This window comes from Cyanistes caeruleus, chromosome 22 (assembly GCF_971803275.1).
Source record: "Cyanistes caeruleus chromosome 22, bCyaCae1.hap1.1, whole genome shotgun sequence".
NCBI classification, from domain to species: domain Eukaryota; kingdom Metazoa; phylum Chordata; class Aves; order Passeriformes; family Paridae; genus Cyanistes; species Cyanistes caeruleus.
The window spans coordinates 1,180,151-1,196,772 of NC_141722.1; the positions used below are offsets into that span (position 1 = coordinate 1,180,151).

General features: G+C 53.5%; 3 protein-coding genes across 14 annotated transcripts in view; 1 reads left to right on the top strand and 2 right to left on the bottom strand.

Annotated features, from left to right (window-relative positions):
• Positions 1 to 49: 49 nt before the first annotated feature.
• On the bottom strand, positions 50 to 4,243 carry AKR7A2 (aldo-keto reductase family 7 member A2). Its single transcript, XM_023947489.2, has 7 exons — positions 4,018 to 4,243; positions 2,833 to 3,020; positions 2,231 to 2,335; positions 1,640 to 1,736; positions 1,442 to 1,541; positions 1,006 to 1,135; positions 50 to 518 (listed from the first exon to the last, which is right to left on the bottom strand). The coding sequence occupies exons 1-7, from the start codon at positions 4,241 to 4,243 to the stop codon at positions 357 to 359; spliced, it is 1,008 nt and encodes a 335-aa protein (XP_023803257.2). The 3' UTR covers positions 50 to 356.
• On the top strand, positions 4,050 to 13,348 carry SLC66A1 (solute carrier family 66 member 1). 5 transcript variants are annotated; one of them, XM_023940259.2, is made up of 8 exons: positions 4,050 to 4,656; positions 5,166 to 5,353; positions 6,330 to 6,459; positions 6,826 to 6,913; positions 7,820 to 7,968; positions 8,710 to 8,802; positions 9,873 to 10,058; positions 10,290 to 13,348. In XM_023940259.2, the coding sequence occupies exons 2-8, from the start codon at positions 5,184 to 5,186 to the stop codon at positions 10,386 to 10,388; spliced, it is 915 nt and encodes a 304-aa protein (XP_023796027.2). In that variant the 5' UTR covers positions 4,050 to 4,656; positions 5,166 to 5,183; the 3' UTR covers positions 10,389 to 13,348. The 5 variants fall into 5 exon arrangements, with proteins under 5 accessions (XP_023796027.2, XP_023796026.2, XP_023796029.2 ...); XM_086860424.1 differs by lacking the exons at positions 4,050 to 4,656; positions 5,166 to 5,353 and adding an exon at positions 5,800 to 6,193; XM_023940258.2 differs by lacking the exons at positions 8,710 to 8,802; positions 9,873 to 10,058 and having other exon boundaries at positions 11,980 to 13,348.
• Positions 12,975 to 16,622, bottom strand: part of CAPZB (capping actin protein of muscle Z-line subunit beta) — a 59,326-nt gene continuing 55,678 nt past the window's right edge. For 5 of the 8 annotated variants that reach the window (XM_086860418.1, XM_086860420.1, XM_086860416.1 and 2 more), the window contains one exon: positions 12,975 to 13,858. In XM_086860418.1, the coding sequence (XP_086716544.1) occupies positions 13,771 to 13,858 (88 nt within the window). In that variant the 3' untranslated portion in view covers positions 12,975 to 13,770. Of the gene's footprint in view, positions 13,859 to 15,602; positions 15,716 to 16,622 lie in introns of all 8 variants that reach the window. The other 3 variants (XM_086860419.1, XM_086860415.1, XM_086860421.1) reach the window with 1 other exon arrangement.

The window sequence follows — 16,622 nt, forward strand, 5'->3', positions numbered from 1 at the left end:
CATCCTGAAATTCTGTGATTCAAACTCCGTTCCAGGCACAGGTCAGAGATTGGGTCTGCACTAGGAAGAGGTTTTATTCTCTCATGTAATCATTTAAGATTTCACATTAAAGCAGAACAGGGGCCTTCACCTGGTTCAGGTGTTCATTTTCCTCATCAGCTGCATCCTGAATCACGGGGTGTGATCACGGGGTGTGCTGGGGGAGCCGAGGGGCCAGCAGGGAGGACTAAGGCACGGGTGTGGATCCTACAAAGCTTCACTGATTCAGGACAAACCTGCAGCCCTCCAGCCGTGGGTGGCAGGGCAGGGTGGGCAGCACCTCTCTCCCGAGTCTCTGGAGCCCGTGCCAGCCTTCCCTAGCGGAAGTAGTTGGGGCAGTCGTGCGCGCTCAGGTTCCAGGCCTCGTCGAACGCCTGCACCACGGCCGGCAGCAGGGGACCCTCCTCGCTGTAGTTGAGGTTCTGCTCCAGCTGCTCCAAGTTGGACATCCCAATGATCACTGCATCTCCAAGAGAACCCTGGGAAGAGACAGAGTGTTGCTGATCCCAAAAGGGAGTTCACCTCCCAAGCCACTGTGGGCCAAACGAGGCCTTTCTGTCCACTAAAGAATGAGGAATCCAGCAACTGGCACCACAAATTCTGCTCGCTAGGCCAGGACATCCCCAAGTCACACCAAATCCTCAGAAGCTGCCAAGTCCTACTTTATGATGGGCTACAGGAACATTCAGGGGAGGTGGGGAACATTTAGCATTCAATTTCTGGTCCAGTGAAAGGTGAGTCCTCTCCCTGCAGGGAAGTTGAGTGCATGGGAATCATGACTCCTAAAATCTTCCTCTTGAAGCCTCCAGCTCTGACCACACGGGATACCACAGGGAAAGGCAGAGCTGCCTGGCAGAGTCTGCTCAGCAATATTCACCTTGTAACACCACGATCCCACAGGATTAAGACACCTACACTGGAATTTCCCTGTTTGGCACAGCAGCAGTGCCCAGGTCAAGCTCTCACCTGCAGTTTGGAGTGGTTGTAGAGCCAGCGCAGTGCAGCAGATGCCAGGCTGGGTGCTGTGGGGCCATAAGCCTCTTTCAGAGCTTTTTCTACCAGTGCAATTCCCTCAAAATTGTGTTTTTTCCAGTACCTGCATGAAAAGAAATCATTGTTATTGCCCTTGGGACCTCTAGTCAGTGCTATTCCCATCAAAAGGCTTTCAGGAAACCTTGTATGTCTCTTCGTAGCCTCTGAGGACTTCTGCAATCTCCCTTGGGAGTTATGAGGAAGCTGAGCCTAAAATCCACCCTACAGTGCTCAGTCACACACCACAGCCCCAGCCACGTGTGCTGACATAATCCTGAGCTTTGGTCAATTCTGCTTCCTCTCAGCTGACTATCAGAGCAGTTTTTTTTTAATGCAGCCATTCCTGCTCTTCTGTCAACTCAGGACTCACCTGTCCCTGTAGGCCTGAGCCCAGTCATTCCCAAAGAATCTCCCCGTGGGCTGGCGCGTGTCTTTGTCCTCGTACTTGTACTTGCCGGTCAGCAGCCCCCCTGGGATGGAAGGGAGCAGCAGGATTGAGGCTGGGCTGGCTCTGCACAGCCCCTATTCCACAGGGTTTTGTCCCAAAGCCTGGCCTTGCCCCCTGTACCTGCCAGAGGGTTGTAGGCGTAGAAGCGCAGCCCAAAGTGCCTGAGGCAGGGGAACAGCTCGGCCTCCACCTGGCGCGTGGTCGCGTTGTACATTCCCTGCACGGGGTGGGAGACAGCCTCAAACAGAGCTCAGGGCACAGCAGCTGCCTTTTCCCACCCTTCCCTGGCAATGCCCATCCGAGAGAGCGGCTTCACATCGCACAAGGTTATGGTTTGCTTAGGAACAGACTCGCTGGAGAGCTGCAAACACTTCAGGTTCCGTGCCAGGGGAGTCGCTGACTCCAGCAATGAACACACTGAGCTGTTTCCAAGAAAAGACCTCGCTCAGCTTCCTGAATTTCCTCCTGAAACGGTGCTCAGGCCTTGGAAGGGCAGCCCAGGGAGGTTTGGAGTCCCCATCCCTGGAGGTGTCCAAGGAAGGCCTGGATGTGACAAGGTGGGCATTGGGCACAGCTGGGACTGCAGGTCTTTTCCAACCTCTGTGACTTCCCAGACTAACTGCAGCAGATTCCTTCTGGGTTTATACCTAGCACACTGGGGCTGCTCCCAGATTTAGGGAGCCCAAATGCAAGCTTCCCTCCTTCCCTCACCTGGTACACAGTTGGCATCACCCAGTTGTTGTACTTGCAGATGGTGCAGATTTCTGCCACCTCCCACGAGGCGTAGTTTGACAGGCCAAGCTCTTTAAACTTCCCCTGCAGAGGAATAAAAGGGAATTCCAGTGTTTTGAAGTTCATCTGGACCCAGAGAGCACAAGATGGGTACAGTGAAAAGGACAGTCACCAAATTTTAGTCCAGAAGGGTTAATTCCTGTCCACCATTTCTGCCAGACTATGAATTATTAAGACATGACAAAAATATTCCCCATTTCCTGTTTATTTGGAATTCACACCTTCTAGTTTAAATGGTACAACCAGATAAACAAAACTCAGGAATCCTTTACCCATTACCAGCACCAATCTTAACCCAGACTGTTAAGAGGGCTGGAAGCAAAGTCCAGATGTTCCAAGAGCTCTGGGGTACAAAGTGCACCACGTGAGCACACAAAGAGCAGCGACTGCTCAGCTCTGACCTGGGCTCTGTCTCCTCTTCCCAGAGCTGTGCAGATGGGCACAACAAGCAGCCCTGGTTTAAAAAAAGCAGTGGGAAGGAGAGAATCAAGGTTTGTCCAGGCTTGGACTCTGCACTTTACCTCTTTGTGCAGCTCATTGCAGGCACGCAGGGTCTCCTCCACCGGGGTCCCGTGGTCGGGAGCATGGAGGTAGAAGAGCTCCACACTCGTCCTCTGCAGCCTCTCCAGGGACGTGTCCAGCTGGGAGCGCACGCTCTCCGGCTTCAGCGTCTTCCCATCCCACGGGTTGGCCTTGGTGGCCACTTCCACTGGCAGAGAGAGAGAAGGAATGAACAAGGATGTTGCCACCTTGAAGAGGGGCGTGGGGATAAGGGACATAACCCAAGTGTTTGAGGTGTTTCAGGGAAGGTGCCTGTCCTCTGGAATCCCGTCAGCCTGGCTGAGGAGCTCCTCTCTGCAGGGACTGAGGGTCTGCCCCTCAAGGTCTGGGGGTCAGCACTAGTGTGGGGGTCCCTTCCCCTCTGGCACGGCATCAGCCTGGCAGGGAAACTCTTGTCCTAAGGGGATAGGCCTGGGGAAAGTCAGTTCTCCTCAAGGAGGAAGGCAGCTGGGCAGGGAAGATCCCTCTCCTCAGGGAATGGACCCTGGGGAGGGATCTTGTCCTTGGGGATGGCCTCAAACTGGCAGGGAAGACCCTTCTCCCCAGGGAACTGGCCCAGGGGAAATCTCAGGGAGAAGATATTTTCCCCTAACCTGCAGGGAATGAGCCCCAGAGAAATCCCCTGTCCTCAGGGTCAGTGTCAGCCAGGCAGAGGAGACCCTTCTCCTCAGGGCAGACCCCTCTTCTCAGAGCACGAGTCCTGAGGTAATTCCCTTCTCCTCAAGGACTGTCAGACTGACAGGGAAGACCCTTCTCCTTCCCCAGGGAAGTCCCATCTCCTCAGGGAAGGGCTCTCAGGGAGGGCATTGGCCTAACAGGGAAAAACCCTGCTCCTCAGGGAACGAGTCCTGGCCAAGTCTCTCCTCAAGGACAGTGTCAGCCTGGCAGAAGAGATGAGACCTTCTCCTCAGGGAAAACCCTTCTCAAGGAAGACCCCTCTCCTCAAGGAAGACCCTTCCCTCCGGGAAATATCCCTTCTCCTCAGGGAAATATCCCTTCTCCTCAGGGAAATATCCCTTCTCCTCACAGAACGAATCCTGGCCAAGTCCCTTCTCCTCAAGGACAGTGTCAGCCTGGCAGAGCAGCCCCTTCTCCTCAGCCACAGCCCCCCTCCGCCGAGGGCAGCCCGCCCTCCGCCGCCGTACCGGGCTCGGTGCCGCCGGCCAGCAGCGCGCCCAGGATGCGCTCGGACTCGCCGCCCGCGTACATGAAGGCGGTGTCCAGGAGGCGGTGTCGGCGGCGCAGGAAGGCGCGGAGCAGCTCGGCACTCGCCTCGGGCCCGGCTCGCCGGCCCATCTCCATCGCCCCCAGCACCACTGCGGGCCGGGCCCCGCTGCCCGCCACCGCCGCCATCGCCGCTCGCGCCGCCATCGCGCCTGCGCGGCCCGGCCCGGCCCGCGCCCCGCCCGGCCCCTCACACCGCCGGGCCCGGCCCGAGCAACCCGAGCTCGGGAGAAACGGCGACTTTGGGAACCCGAGGGAAGCGTGTGGGGAAAAGCAGCGGCTTTGTGAAAAAGCTGTCTGGTTTCACGCCGCGGGGCTGTGAAAAGTTCCTGAGGAAGCGGCTGAGGCGGCAGAGGAGCGGCAGGACTGGGGAGAGCGGAGGGTTTGGGACGGCGTTAAAGGAAACCCGGCAGGATTTGGGACAGCGGCAAAGGAAACCCAGCGGGTGTCTGGATTTGCAAAGAAAAATAGCCCAAGTGTCAAAAAGAGCGGGTTTTCAAGGAAAAATAAAGTTCCGAACCGCGTCGGTGAGGAGGCGAGTGCCGGAGCTGCGAGGACAGGTTGGGTTGGATTTCGGCTTCTTTTATTTATTCTCCCCTGCCCCCCCCTTTTTCTTCTCCTTTTCTTCTCATTTTTTTTCTTCTTTTTTCTTCTTTTTTTTTTCTTCTTTTTTCTCTTCTTTTTTTCTCTTCTTTTTTTTTTTCTTCTTTTCTTCTTTTTTTCCTTTTCCCCTTCCATTAACTTTTTCTTCTTTTCATTTTCTTTTTCCTTTCCTTTTCTTTTTTATTTTTTCCCTCCTTTCCCCCCCCCCCTTTTTTTTTCCCCTCTTTTTTCTCCTTCTTATTTCTTCTTTATTGCTTCTTCCTTCATTTCTTGCTTCTCCTTTGAGGCTAAACCCTGCCAGGCTGGCAGCAAACCCAAGGCCTATAAAAGTGTGTTATTCACCAATGATCCATTTTTCCAACGTGAGCCAGCACCCAGAGGAGCCACAGCCCTGTCCCTCACCCAGATCTGATGTTATTAATCCCGGTGTTATTAATTTTTCCCTGTGTTATTCCCTTTTTCCCAGCGTTATCCCGGCGGTTCCATGGCTGCACGGCGCTGGAGTGGTCTCCCCTTTGGGAATCTCTCTGATTGTCCCAATGGCTCCCGCTGGATCATGGATGTGTTCAATGAGTGTGCCCAGGACAGCCGGGATGTCGCCAGCATCATCCTGGGGCTGGGCTCCATCGCCTGCTTCATCGCTGCAGCCTTCCCGTGAGTACTGCTCCCAAATCCCTGGGTACCGCTCCCAAATCCTGGAGTACTGCTCCCAAATCCCTGGGTACTTCTTCCAAATCCCAGAGTACCGCTCCCAAATCCTGGAGTACCGCTCCCAAATCCTGGAGTACCGCTCCCAAATCCCTGGGTACTGTTCCCAAATCCTGGAGTACCACTCCCAAATCCCTGGGTACCGCTCCCAAATCCTGGAGTACCACTCCCAAATCCTGGAGTACCGCTCCCAAATCCCTGGGTACTGCTCCCAAATCCTGGAGTACCGCTCCCAAATCCCTGGGTACTGCTCCCAAATCCCTGGGTACTGCTCCCAAATCCCTGGGTACCGCTCCCAAATCCCTGGGTACCGCTCCCAAATCCCTGGGTACTTCTTCCAAATCCCTGGGTACCGCTCCCAAATCCTGGAGTACCACTCCCAAATCCCTGGGTACTGCTCCCAAATCCCGTGTATCGCTCCCAAATCCTGGAGTATCGCTCACAAATCCCAGGCAGCCCTTTCTGGGGGATGGCAGAATCCGAGCTGCCAGCACAAGGTGCCAGAATTCTTAAATTCCCTCCCCAAAGCAGCGAGGGTCGGCAGATTTGGGGTGAGGGGAGCAGGCAGCACAGCCCCAGAGCCTGGTGGTGGCCGTGGCGTTGTTGCCGTGTCAGGAATGTCAGGCACGTGCAGGGCGGGCAGGACAGGTCACACTGCAGAAGGAATGTCCCCGTGGGGTGCTTGGAAGTGCTGACACCAGGGTGGCTGAGGGGGCACGTGAGGAGTCACGGTTCTTTCGCAACCGGAGAGAAGCCGGGGATCATCTTCCCTGCTCCTCCCACTCGGTGACCTCCCTGGGGCCACGGGAGCCTGTGACCTTGCTTTTCCCACTTGGGGATCCGCAGGAATCCTGGGGACGGCTCCCAGGTAGCGCTGAAGCAGCTGAGGGTGATGTTTGTGCCTCTGCCCAATGCTCTGCAGGCAGTTTTACCAGGCCTGCAGGACGGGCATCATGGACCAGGCTCTCTCCATCTATTTCCTGCTGGGATGGCTGGGCGGAGACCTCCTCAACCTCATCGGTTCTTTCCTGGCTGATCAGCTGCCCCTGCAGGTACCGGGCCGGGCTGGCTCCCAAACACCCCGGCTCCAGGGAGGAGGAAGGGGCTGGAAGCTGCTTTATCCAGCATTGCTCCGGATGTCCCTCCAATCCTGGAATTGCTCCCTTTCCCCCGCCCCGGGTGTGGTCCACTCTCTCCCAAGGATGCTCCCTGTTCCCCTCTTGGTGTTTTCCCTTCTCTCCCAGGGATGCTCCCTTCTTCACCCCCTGAGTTACTCCTTCCTCTCCCTCTGGGGCTGCTCCCTTCTCCCTGCCAGGACACTCCCCTCTCCCCCAGGGAGAGCAGGGGAGCAGCCCTGTGGGACCAGCCCGGCCCAGCCAGGTCCCCGTGGGTGTCCCCAGCACGTCCCCTCCCCGCAGGTGTACACGGCCATCTACTACGTGCTGGCAGACCTGGGGATGCTCTCCCTCTACTGCTACTACCGGGTGAAGAACAGGGGCAGAGCGTGTGAGTTGGGGCAGGGCTGGGGACAGAGAGGGGGGGATTCCAGGGGGCTCTGGGAGCCCGGGGAGATTCCAGGCACAGTAATTAGATGCCTCTTATTGCTTGCTGGTTTTGTTTTCGGGGTTTTTTTGGGTAATTTGAGCTCCTAGGAGAGCCAAAGCCAACAGTTACAGGCTGGGCTTGGGGCTTCTGCAGACCCTGAAAGCCCCCTCACGGTGTCCAGGCTGAAAACAATCCCCAGCATGAGCCTCACTGGGCACAGAAATCCATAAATCCCTCCCAGTTACACGGTGACTCCACCTGGGAGCTGGGAAGCACAGAACTCCTGACTCAGGCAGTGCTGGGAGGGAAAGGGAGAAGTTTTCTGCCTGTTTCGGGGTCAGTGTTCCACCCTTGACAGGGAAGCTCCTGGGGTGAAAAGGGAACCTGAGCAGCTCTTGCAGGGCTTAAACAGTGAGAGAAAACAGAAAATCCCCTTTCCAGCACTGCTCCATGGGACTGGGATAATTATTTAACTTGGTAAAGACATGTAAAGTGATCAACCAATTGATATTTGACCCATTGTTAAGCTGAAGAGCTTGTTTATTGAATTTAATCACTAAAAATTACTGAAAAATAATAAATTACTACTAATAAATAAGCCACAGCAGGACTTGCTCTGACAGGGATTTGATTTAAGACAGTGAAATTTTCTAGTGGGGATGATTTTTAAGAGCCCTAAACCCAAAGAAGCCGAGATAGGAGCAGTTTCCTCCCTGATGAGGTACAGATTGGGCACATCACTGGAGATAAATCACAGCAAGCAGCCTCTGCCCCACCCCTTGGTGAGATAAGGGAGAGTTTGGAGGTTTCTTCAGCCGGGGCTGTTGCTGGGTTCTCCCTAACCAGGCTGTGTCTGACTCCCTGCAGTCCCTGCTCCCATCAACTCTGCCTTCCTGTTCCTCTCCCTGGGGTCCCTGGCCAGCCTCTCCCTCCTGGGCAGGGCCAGCACCGAGGAGCCCGCCGCCTTCAAAGGGAGATCTCTGCTCTCAGCCCCCGGGGATGAGCTTGGAACAAAGGTGAGCCACTTCCTGAACCTGGGAGATGGGATGGGGGTGTGGGTGGGGACGTCCTGCTGGATGCTGTGATCCCAAAAATCCACCCTGGACCCCACCACGTGTTTTGGGGTTAGGGGCTGTTCCTATTTTAGGACCAAATTGTTCTCTGGGAGACTGTTACATTCTAGGAAGGTGACACTGGAAAGAGAGCTCTTTCCTCCAAAATTCAAGAAGAGTTTGCTGCAGGATTTCTGACATTTCAGGGCATTTTCACTTCAAACTTCAAGCACTTCTGTGGGCCTGCTCAAGAGTCAGCAAGCCTCACATTTCCCACATCTCTGTTTGCACACAGACTTTATCTCAGGTAGCTGCATAGGATGGACAACCTCCAAAAAAATGTGGTTCCTCTTCTCAGGAAATTTGAAAGATTTCTCCCCTTTAATTCTTTTTCCAGTTATCCACATTTATATATATTATTGAAAATCAAGGGAGTGCAGTAAGCTAACTCAGCTGGCTGAAACTGAGGGTAGGTTTGCAAAATAATTTTGCTCTGGCAATAGAAAAGGACCTCTCCGAGCAACGCAAATAAACCCAAATCCCGTTAAAACAGATTGCACTGGCTATTTTCCTGTGGCAGAGTGAAATAGAACTATCAGCTGTAATTACCCCCGGGCTGTCCGAGGAGGGCACAGGCGGCCTGGGTGTGGCCGTGCTGGGGCTCTGAGCGCGGGGGCTGTCCCTGTCCCCGCCCCTGCCTTGCAGCCTTTCTCCAGGACTGAAATCATTGGATTTACCATCGGCTCCATCTCCTCCGTGCTCTACCTGTGCTCCCGAGTGCCCCAGATCTGCACCAACGTGAGTGCCCAGCCCGGGACCCTGGGGCTCCTCTCCTGTCACTCCGAGGGGGCTGGGGATTCTCCTTTCTCCTCTGAGGATTCTCCTTTCTCCTCTGAGGATTCTCCTTTCTCCCCTTGGGGATTCTCCTTTCTCCCCCTGGGGATTCTCCTTTCTCCCCTGAGGGATTCTCCTTTCTCCCCTGAGGGATTCTCCTTTCTCCCCTGAGGGATTCTCCTTTCTCCCCTGAGGGATTCTCCTTTCTCCTCTGAGGATTCTCCTTTCTCCCCTGAGGGATTCTCCTTTCTCCCCTGAGGGATTCTCCTTTCTCCCCCTGGGGATCTCTTTTCTCCCCTGAGGGATTCTCCTTTCTCCCCTGAGGGATTCTCCTTTCTCCCCTGAGGGATTCTCCTTTCTCCTCCTGGGGATCTCTTTTCTCCCCTGAGGGATTCTCCTTTCTCCCCTGAGGGATTCTCCTTTCTCCCCTGAGGGATTCTCCTTTCTCCCCCTGGGGATTCTCCTTTCTCCCCCTGGGGATTCTCCTTTCTCCCCCTGGGGATTCTCCTTTCTCCCCTGAGGATTCTCCTTTCTCCCCTGGGGGTTCTCTTTTCTCCCCCTGAGGATTCTCCTTTCTCCCCCTGAGGGATTCTCCTTTCTCCCCTGAGGATTCTCCTTTCTCCCCCTGGGGATCTCTTTTCCTCCCTGAGGGATTCTCCTTTCTCCCCCTGGGGATCTCTTTTCTCCCCCTGGGGATCTCTTTTCTCCCCCTGGGGATCTCTTTTCTCCCCTGGGTGTTCTCCTTTCTCCTCAGGGAGATCTCCTTTCTCTCTGCTCAGAGGTCCCAGGCCCCATCTCTGATTATTCCATAAGGGACTATTTCTCTGTATTTATTTTTCCCCACTCCCTTTAACCTACCAATATTTTGAGGGTGAAGGTTTCATTTTGTGTTATTTACAAGCCAAGGGGGAACTAAAAAACTCTCAGCTCTGTCACCACTTCTCTTTTTTAATGCTGGGAGAGAGGATGATTAATATCACGCTGTAGAGAGATTTAGGAGAGCTGCAGCCAAGCTCCTCTCCCTCTTTCCCCAGTACAAGAGGAAATCCACCAGCGGTGTCTCCTACTCTCTCTTTGCCCTGGTGATGCTGGGGAATTCCCTGTACGGCCTCAGCGTCCTCCTGAAGAACCCAGAGCCAGGCCAGGGCCAAGGTGACTACATCCTGCACCACCTGCCCTGGCTCGTGGGCAGCCTGGGTGTCCTGGCCCTCGACCTGGTTGTATCCTTTCCCCTGGGCTGGGATCCCAGCCTTGTGCTCCTTGCAGGGAGTGGAACGGGCAGGGCAGGGGAGCTGCTGCTCTGTGGGTGATTTGTGGTGTTGCACTGGCCTCAGCCCCTGGTTTGCATCCATCTCCTTGTCCCGTTCCCACCTCTCCTGGCACAAACTCGGGGTGGTGACACAGGACCCTGAGACCCACGCTGTGAGTGCAGAGCCTTGACCTGTCCCCAGATCTCCTTCCAGTTCCTGGCGTATCGCAAAGGCCGGCCCAGATCCCTGGAGGAGAGGGATGCTCTCCTTGGGGAGCAGGATGAGAGCCCAGAGAGCTGACAGAGGGCCCTGCCCCACAGGGAGATGAGGAGGAGGAGGAGGAAGGTGGCCTTAGGGCCGGGCAGACCGGCCCCTCCGTCCTGGTGGCTCCTGGCAGAAGAGGCCCCGAGCCCGTTGTGCTGCCCAGGCGGTGGCAGAGGACACTGCTGGGACACCTCGTGCCTCAGCGGTGCTTTCAGGATAAAAGGGAATTTTGGGGTGGCTCAGTTGCTCTTCCCTGCTCCGGTTCCCCACAGCTGAGCCCGGTCACGGCTGCGTCTCCCAGGGGTGATCTGGGACTTCCTTGGTGCTGAAAAGCCTGGGGAGGGACAGGGATGACTGACCTGGCACAGACACGAGCACCGCTGTCACCTCACAGCTCCCCCTCAGCTCCTTCTGGAAAACACCCCGGGCTGGATCCAGGGGGGAAGGAGCTGCAGAACCAAAGCCTTCAGTCCACACCTCTTTTAATTAGCACGGCTCACCCACCTATAAAACACATCCTTCCCCACCTGCCTCCCTTGCTTTCATTTTGCTGCTTTACCTGGCAGCTCCTAACGAGTCTCACACTCCCATTTCTCTGACTCCTCATTTTTTGCCTCACCCATATTTTAATTGCACGGATTCCTCGGGGAAGTTGCTCCACTGCTGTTCCCCAGCAGATGAGCTGCCTCTGCTCACTCTGGTTTTCAGTTCCTGCCCTCTCTCCTTGATGAATTTATCAACTTGATGAATTTATCCTCAACCTGTTGAGTTCATCCCCAGCACTGATGAGTTTATTCCCCTCTAGGGGCCCTGAACTCAGCTCAGGGAAGGGTGGGAAGCAGGGGAGAGAGTGGAGGTGTAGCCAGGCTCTCTCTTGTATGCTGAGCTCTTCCTGCTGGGCATGAGCAGCTCAATCTCCCTGAGAAAAACCAACCAAAGCTTGGACACCCTTCAGGAAAAACTGTCACAGCTTGGCCTTGTGAAAACAAGAGTTTTCCTTTTTCTGAGTTGCAATCAGCTCTTCCTTTTGCTTCCCTTTGCCCTCTCCTGCTCCCTCCCTGATCCCCAGCATCGTGTCCCTTTTGGCTTTGGCTGAATTTGCATTAATTTGTGATTCCTCAGCCAGTCCATGACGTTTGTCCTTCCCAAGGAAGTTGCTCTGCTTTTTGTCCTCGCACTGAGGACCCCAACCCAATGGATCTCACATGAAATGGGGTTCCAGCTGCTCAGTGCCCACCTGCCCAGCAGCAGGTGCACTCAAACAAGCTGGGCCAGGGCTGGGGGCTGAGCCAGCTGTTTTCAGAAAGGAAATGCAGATTTCAGTCTCTCTGAGCCCCTTGAAGTGAGTGGGTTTTTACTGGATTAATTCACCATTCACAGGCATTCACTGCTCACCTCATCCTGAAGCCAGCAGTATTTCCCTTCCTGTCTTTCCCTGGGAACTGCAGAACAATTCCTGTCCAGTTTTAATCGTGAGCAAACCCCTCATCTCTGCCCCTCACAACACTGAATGATTGTCACATGCTGGCTTTTCCTGAAGCAGGACAAAGCAGCTCAGCCCTGAGGAGGAAAAAGCCCATTTTCCATCTGTGTCTGTATTTATCTGTGTCACACTCTGTCCCCACAGGTGTACCCAAAGCAGGAGTCAGGTACAAAGCTGATTTACTCTGACTTTACTCAGGCTGGGCAGGATGGAGCAACACAGAGCTTTACACACCCACACCCACCTCAGGAGGGGCTGGGAGTTGCTGAGGCTCCCCCCGAGGTTCCCATCCCTCCCCAGCCACCGCTGCAGCCCTGTCCCTGTGCTCGGCGTTCTGCAGAGCCAAATGTTCAAGCAGAAAAGGCTGAGCAGGAACAACCAGCCCCGAGGGAAACTGAGAACCTCTCCAGCAGTCTCCAGCTTCAGGGGGGGTTGGTGTTGGGACAGAACCCTGAGACAGCAGCACAATTCCAGTGTTCCCTGGGGAATCCCATCCTTTCCCAGCCCATGTCCCTTCCACAGGCTCTGGGTCAGCTCTGCTCACCTGCAGGAGTCTGGGTGCGACCCAGCTCATGGAAACAAAGCAAATTAGAGCACATTAATTAATCAGTACTAACTAACACTGGGGGCAATTCCCAGAGCCAGGGCAGCAGAGCCTGGCAGATCTTCATGGGCTTGAAATGAGGTTTAATACAACCAAACCTGGAGCAGGCAAAGCTGTGCCAGGTCCCTGTGCCCCAGGGCCCTGGAGGGGACACAGGGAGCAGGGAGGAGCTTTGGGGACAGCACAGATGGGAGGAACCGGCCACCCCAGCACCCTGCCCAGGGCTGGACACACAGGAACCCCCCAGGCTTAAATCTGATATAACTGGGATTGAATCAGGATAAAAATCAGGATTTTTTTAGCACACCCAGCACAGCCAGGCAGATCCTTCTCCCCTAAATATAAAATATATCTATAAATCTGGATATAAATCTGCTGGGTGCCTGGAGCATCCCTCAACCCCAGCACCTTGGAGAGGCAGCAGGGCCATCACACTCCCTTCCAGACAAACATTTCTGGATGTGGGACAAAAAACAAACCCCAAGTGACCCAAGGAAGGAAAGAGAAACAAGAAGGACACAACCACACATGCATCTTCCTGGGATTTTTTTGGTTTTTATTGTTTTAGTCTTTTTTTTTTTCTTTTTTTTCTTTTTTTCCATTTTTTTTTTAGTATGGAGGCTCAAGTATCAGATGTAGATTCAATTTAAGCTTTACAAAAAAAACAAAAAAAAAAAAAAAACAAAACAAAAACCCCTTTTGCATTCCATAAAAATTGACAGAAAAGCGCCTTGGAACCAGGCTATAGAAGAGCAGAACTTTCAGCAGGTCTCCAAATCACCATCTCCTGCACCTCTGGGTTACTCAGTATGGTACAAGCTCAAGGAACACCCTCTCTTCCCTCCCTCCCTCCAGCCAGCCCCTGTTCCCAGCCCCCAAACATACGTGGAATAGATTTTCTTCTTATTTGTTTTGTTTTGTTTTTCCAGTTCTTCCTCTTTCACACACCACAGTATTTAATAAATTTTTGTTTTACATTTTTTACACCAATGTAACAAAAGGCAGGAGGGGTCGAGGGAGGAAAAGACAAACAATGATCTGTGGTGATGCATATAAATGGGAGAGGGTGGGAAAGAGGGGGGAGAAGAAAATAAAATAACGTGGAACTTCTACAGAAACATAGCCTAAGGTCTTGATAGTAAAATGTGGTGCAAAGTAGGCCTCAGAGACTGAAAAAGTTTGTACAGCTTTATTCATGGGGAGAGGATGGCGCTGCATGGAGAGTATTGGATGCAAATCGTGACGTGACCAACAGAAAAGGGCGGGGGATGATTCTCTACCAAAGGAATCTAACGAGTGCATGGCATGGCTGGTTAGCACGGACAGGACTTTTAACTTTGCTGCTTTCTCTTCAAAGCCTCCACCAGGTCGTTTTTAAGAGCTTCTTGTTTTGATTTGTCTGCAAAAGTCTGCACAGACCTGCGGGGAAGAAGGAAAGGCGCGTCAGAGGGGAGGGAAGTGCTGGGAGTCGGGAGGAAGGAGAAGCCCCTCAGCCCAGGCTCAGCTCTGCCTGCTGGACCCCGGGAAGCAGAAGGAGATGTGAGCACTCAGAACCACCCAGAACACGGAGCAGAACTCGCTCTGCTGAGGATCAGCACCCACAGCTGCCGAGGGACATCCCCAACCTTTGCTGTGACAGACTGGAAGAAGCCCAGCGCCCCGCAGCGAGGGGGGTTAGCGCTCCTGCTCCCCCAAAGTCCAGAGAAAACCCAGCCCCACCTGGCTGGGGAGCTCTGACCCTTCTGCAGGATTGTTCACCCAGGAAAAGCAGCCAGAGGTTCTGCTCTCCAATCTGCCTGTCTTTGTAGCTTCCCTAAGGAGTGAGTGATGAAAGCAGCTGAAGAGGAACAGAGATACTGTCACAAGGTTATTGCAGGTTTATTTGCCTCAAAGTACAGAGCAAAAGCTCCAGGAGATGCCTGTGGAAAACCTCTGATTTGAGACAATAACAAATTTCCACTTTTAAAGGCCCCTCTTAAATAAACTGATGGAACGGGTTCTATCCAGAACCAAACCTTTCCAGAGCTGCTGCCACAGGGAAGTGGTAGGATCCAGCTGGGAAGGATTTCTCCCCACCTAAAGCACATTTCACAGCCTTTAGTGGAAGCTTTCCCTGCCCATGGCAGGGGGCTGGAATTGGATGAGCTTTAAGGGCCCTTCCAACCCAAACCAGCCTGGGATTCTGTGATTCAGAGCAAGCTCATTTTCCCTGCTTGCTGTCTCCTGTAGACGAGGCTGCTCTTTGTGGTGGCGATTTTCCTACCATTTTTATAACAGTATTTCCATTCTCTTGTCTCTGGGGACTTCTGCTGCTTTAATAAAAACATACACATTTATAATTCCGTTTGTCACAGGCTGGACAAGTGGTTCTTGGCCACTATCAACCAACAGTTGGTCAGCTGAGTGTGTTTGAAACAACGTCTGGAACTGGTTAGGAACTGGAGTGGAAGGTTAAGCTGGCTCAGGGTCAGTCACTGCCGTGCACTCCTGACACTCAGAGCTCCAGAGCAAACGAGCAACAAACCCCTCTGGAGGCTGGGCAATGTCTGGGTGAGCTCGGGCAGGACTGCAGCTCCAGCTCCAAGGAAATCCCAAACCCAGCAGGCTCACGGGGACGGGAGTGTGGACGAGCACACCTTTACTCAGAAATCATGGGAAGAACCAGACTTTTTTTTTTTTTCCCCAAACTCTCAAGATTCCATTCTCTGGAATGGACTGGATGGCTGGAATGGATTTCCAAGACTCCCAGGATTTCATTCTGCAGGGAGGACACTGGGATTACAGGGAATTTCTTCATGGAAGTGGCGAACCACAGGTGTAAAAAACCCAGAAACAAAAACCCCTTCTGGATTGAAGCATCCCGAGCCCACAGCACTCCAGGCACAGGCCCATGTGCTCCTTCCCTGCTCCCAAGCCAGAGTGCAGAGTGGTGAATCCTGCCCCAGTTCCAAGAGCCAGGAGGAGGAGGAAGAGGAGGAGGAAACATTTCAAACAAGAACCACAGCGTTGAGTGGCTGCGCTGAGACAGAGCCTGGGGGCGGCCGGGCTGCGCCGCCGCCGCTCCCTGCGGGATTAGGGGTTAGTTCTTCCCGGTACCATGCAGGGGCTGGGCTGGTGAGTCCTGGTTTAGTGCTGGCTCACACCTCACAGGCAGCGAGGGTACCTGGATTGGTTTAGTTATCAGGCTGGATGTAGATCTGGCGCTGGGTCAACACTTGAGAAAGTTCCCTCTGCAACTGCTTATACTTTTGGTTGTCGGGAATAGCATCGATAGATCTACAGAGAGCAGTGGGAAACCAGGGAGCAAAGAGGGAAAAGAGAAGTCAGGAGAAGTCGGTAACACAGAGCTGGGGCTCTGGGAAGCAGCAGGGAGGAGAAGGGGACACGCAGAGGTGAGAAGGGAAGGGCTGAGGGTGTTCTGGGTGTTTCCATCACACGGGGCCAGGACTCAGAGCGAGGGATGGGGAGACACAGCAGAGATTCAACAGCTCAAGGCAACGTTCCCAAGAGAAAGGTTCTATTACAGATTGACTCTGCTGGAAATAAAAACTTCCTGGCTAAACCCTGCTCAGCACAAAGGAAACTGAGGCTGAGCTGGGCTTGGGGCAGAACCCAGAGCTCAGAACCTCTCCCACAGCTCCTGCTGCTCCCTCTGCCCACACAGCAGCACCGATGTTTAATTAACATCATTTCCCTCTCTTTCTCCACATCTCAGTGCGTGAGGGAAGAGCAGAGCATTTCTCTGTGCCCTGTGGTTATTCTACATTCCCACACTGAGCTGGGAGGTCTCTCTGAACTTTAAAATGATCACAGTTCTGTACTTTGTGAGCAAGAGAATCACCAGCTTGGGATTTCCATGTCAAATTCCTGGCCAGGAATGAGCAGGGGCTGGAAAGTACAGCACAGTTCCCCTACAGAAAGGCACAGGGAATTTAATCTCTTCTCATACACTGCATTTTGACCAGTGGTGTTGAGAGAAAGAATTTAAAACAAACCCTAAACACCACCAACCACCCACGTCATGACTTAATTCTGGGATTATTTTTAAGGACAGCAGAAAGAGAAGACAGAATTTAAGGAGAGCTTGCAAGACTGTGAAGAATAAAACTCATGAGAAATAATCTGAAAACACAAGTGTTAATTGGGCTGTTCTGCTCCTGGTGAGGGAAAAAGGGATTAAAAC

Excerpts from the sequence above, each read along its gene's own strand:
- AKR7A2 (XM_023947489.2), bottom strand. The coding sequence starts at position 4,243 with ATGGCGGCGCGAGCGGCGATGGCGGCGGTGGCGGGCAGCGGGGCCCGG. Across the intron at positions 3,021-4,017 it reads GGCCGGCGGCACCGAGCCCG|TGGAAGTGGCCACCAAGGCC; the intron begins GTACGGCGGCGG and ends TCTCTCTGCCAG. Across the intron at positions 1,136-1,441 it reads GCTCAGGCCTACAGGGACAG|GTACTGGAAAAAACACAATT; the intron begins GTGAGTCCTGAG and ends CTTTTCATGCAG.
- SLC66A1 (XM_023940261.2), top strand. The coding sequence starts at position 5,877 with ATGGCAGAATCCGAGCTGCCAGCACAAGGTGCCAGAATTCTTAAATTC. Across the intron at positions 6,194-6,329 it reads TTCCCTGCTCCTCCCACTCG|GCAGTTTTACCAGGCCTGCA; the intron begins GTGACCTCCCTG and ends AATGCTCTGCAG. Across the intron at positions 6,914-7,819 it reads GAAGAACAGGGGCAGAGCGT|TCCCTGCTCCCATCAACTCT; the intron begins GTGAGTTGGGGC and ends GACTCCCTGCAG.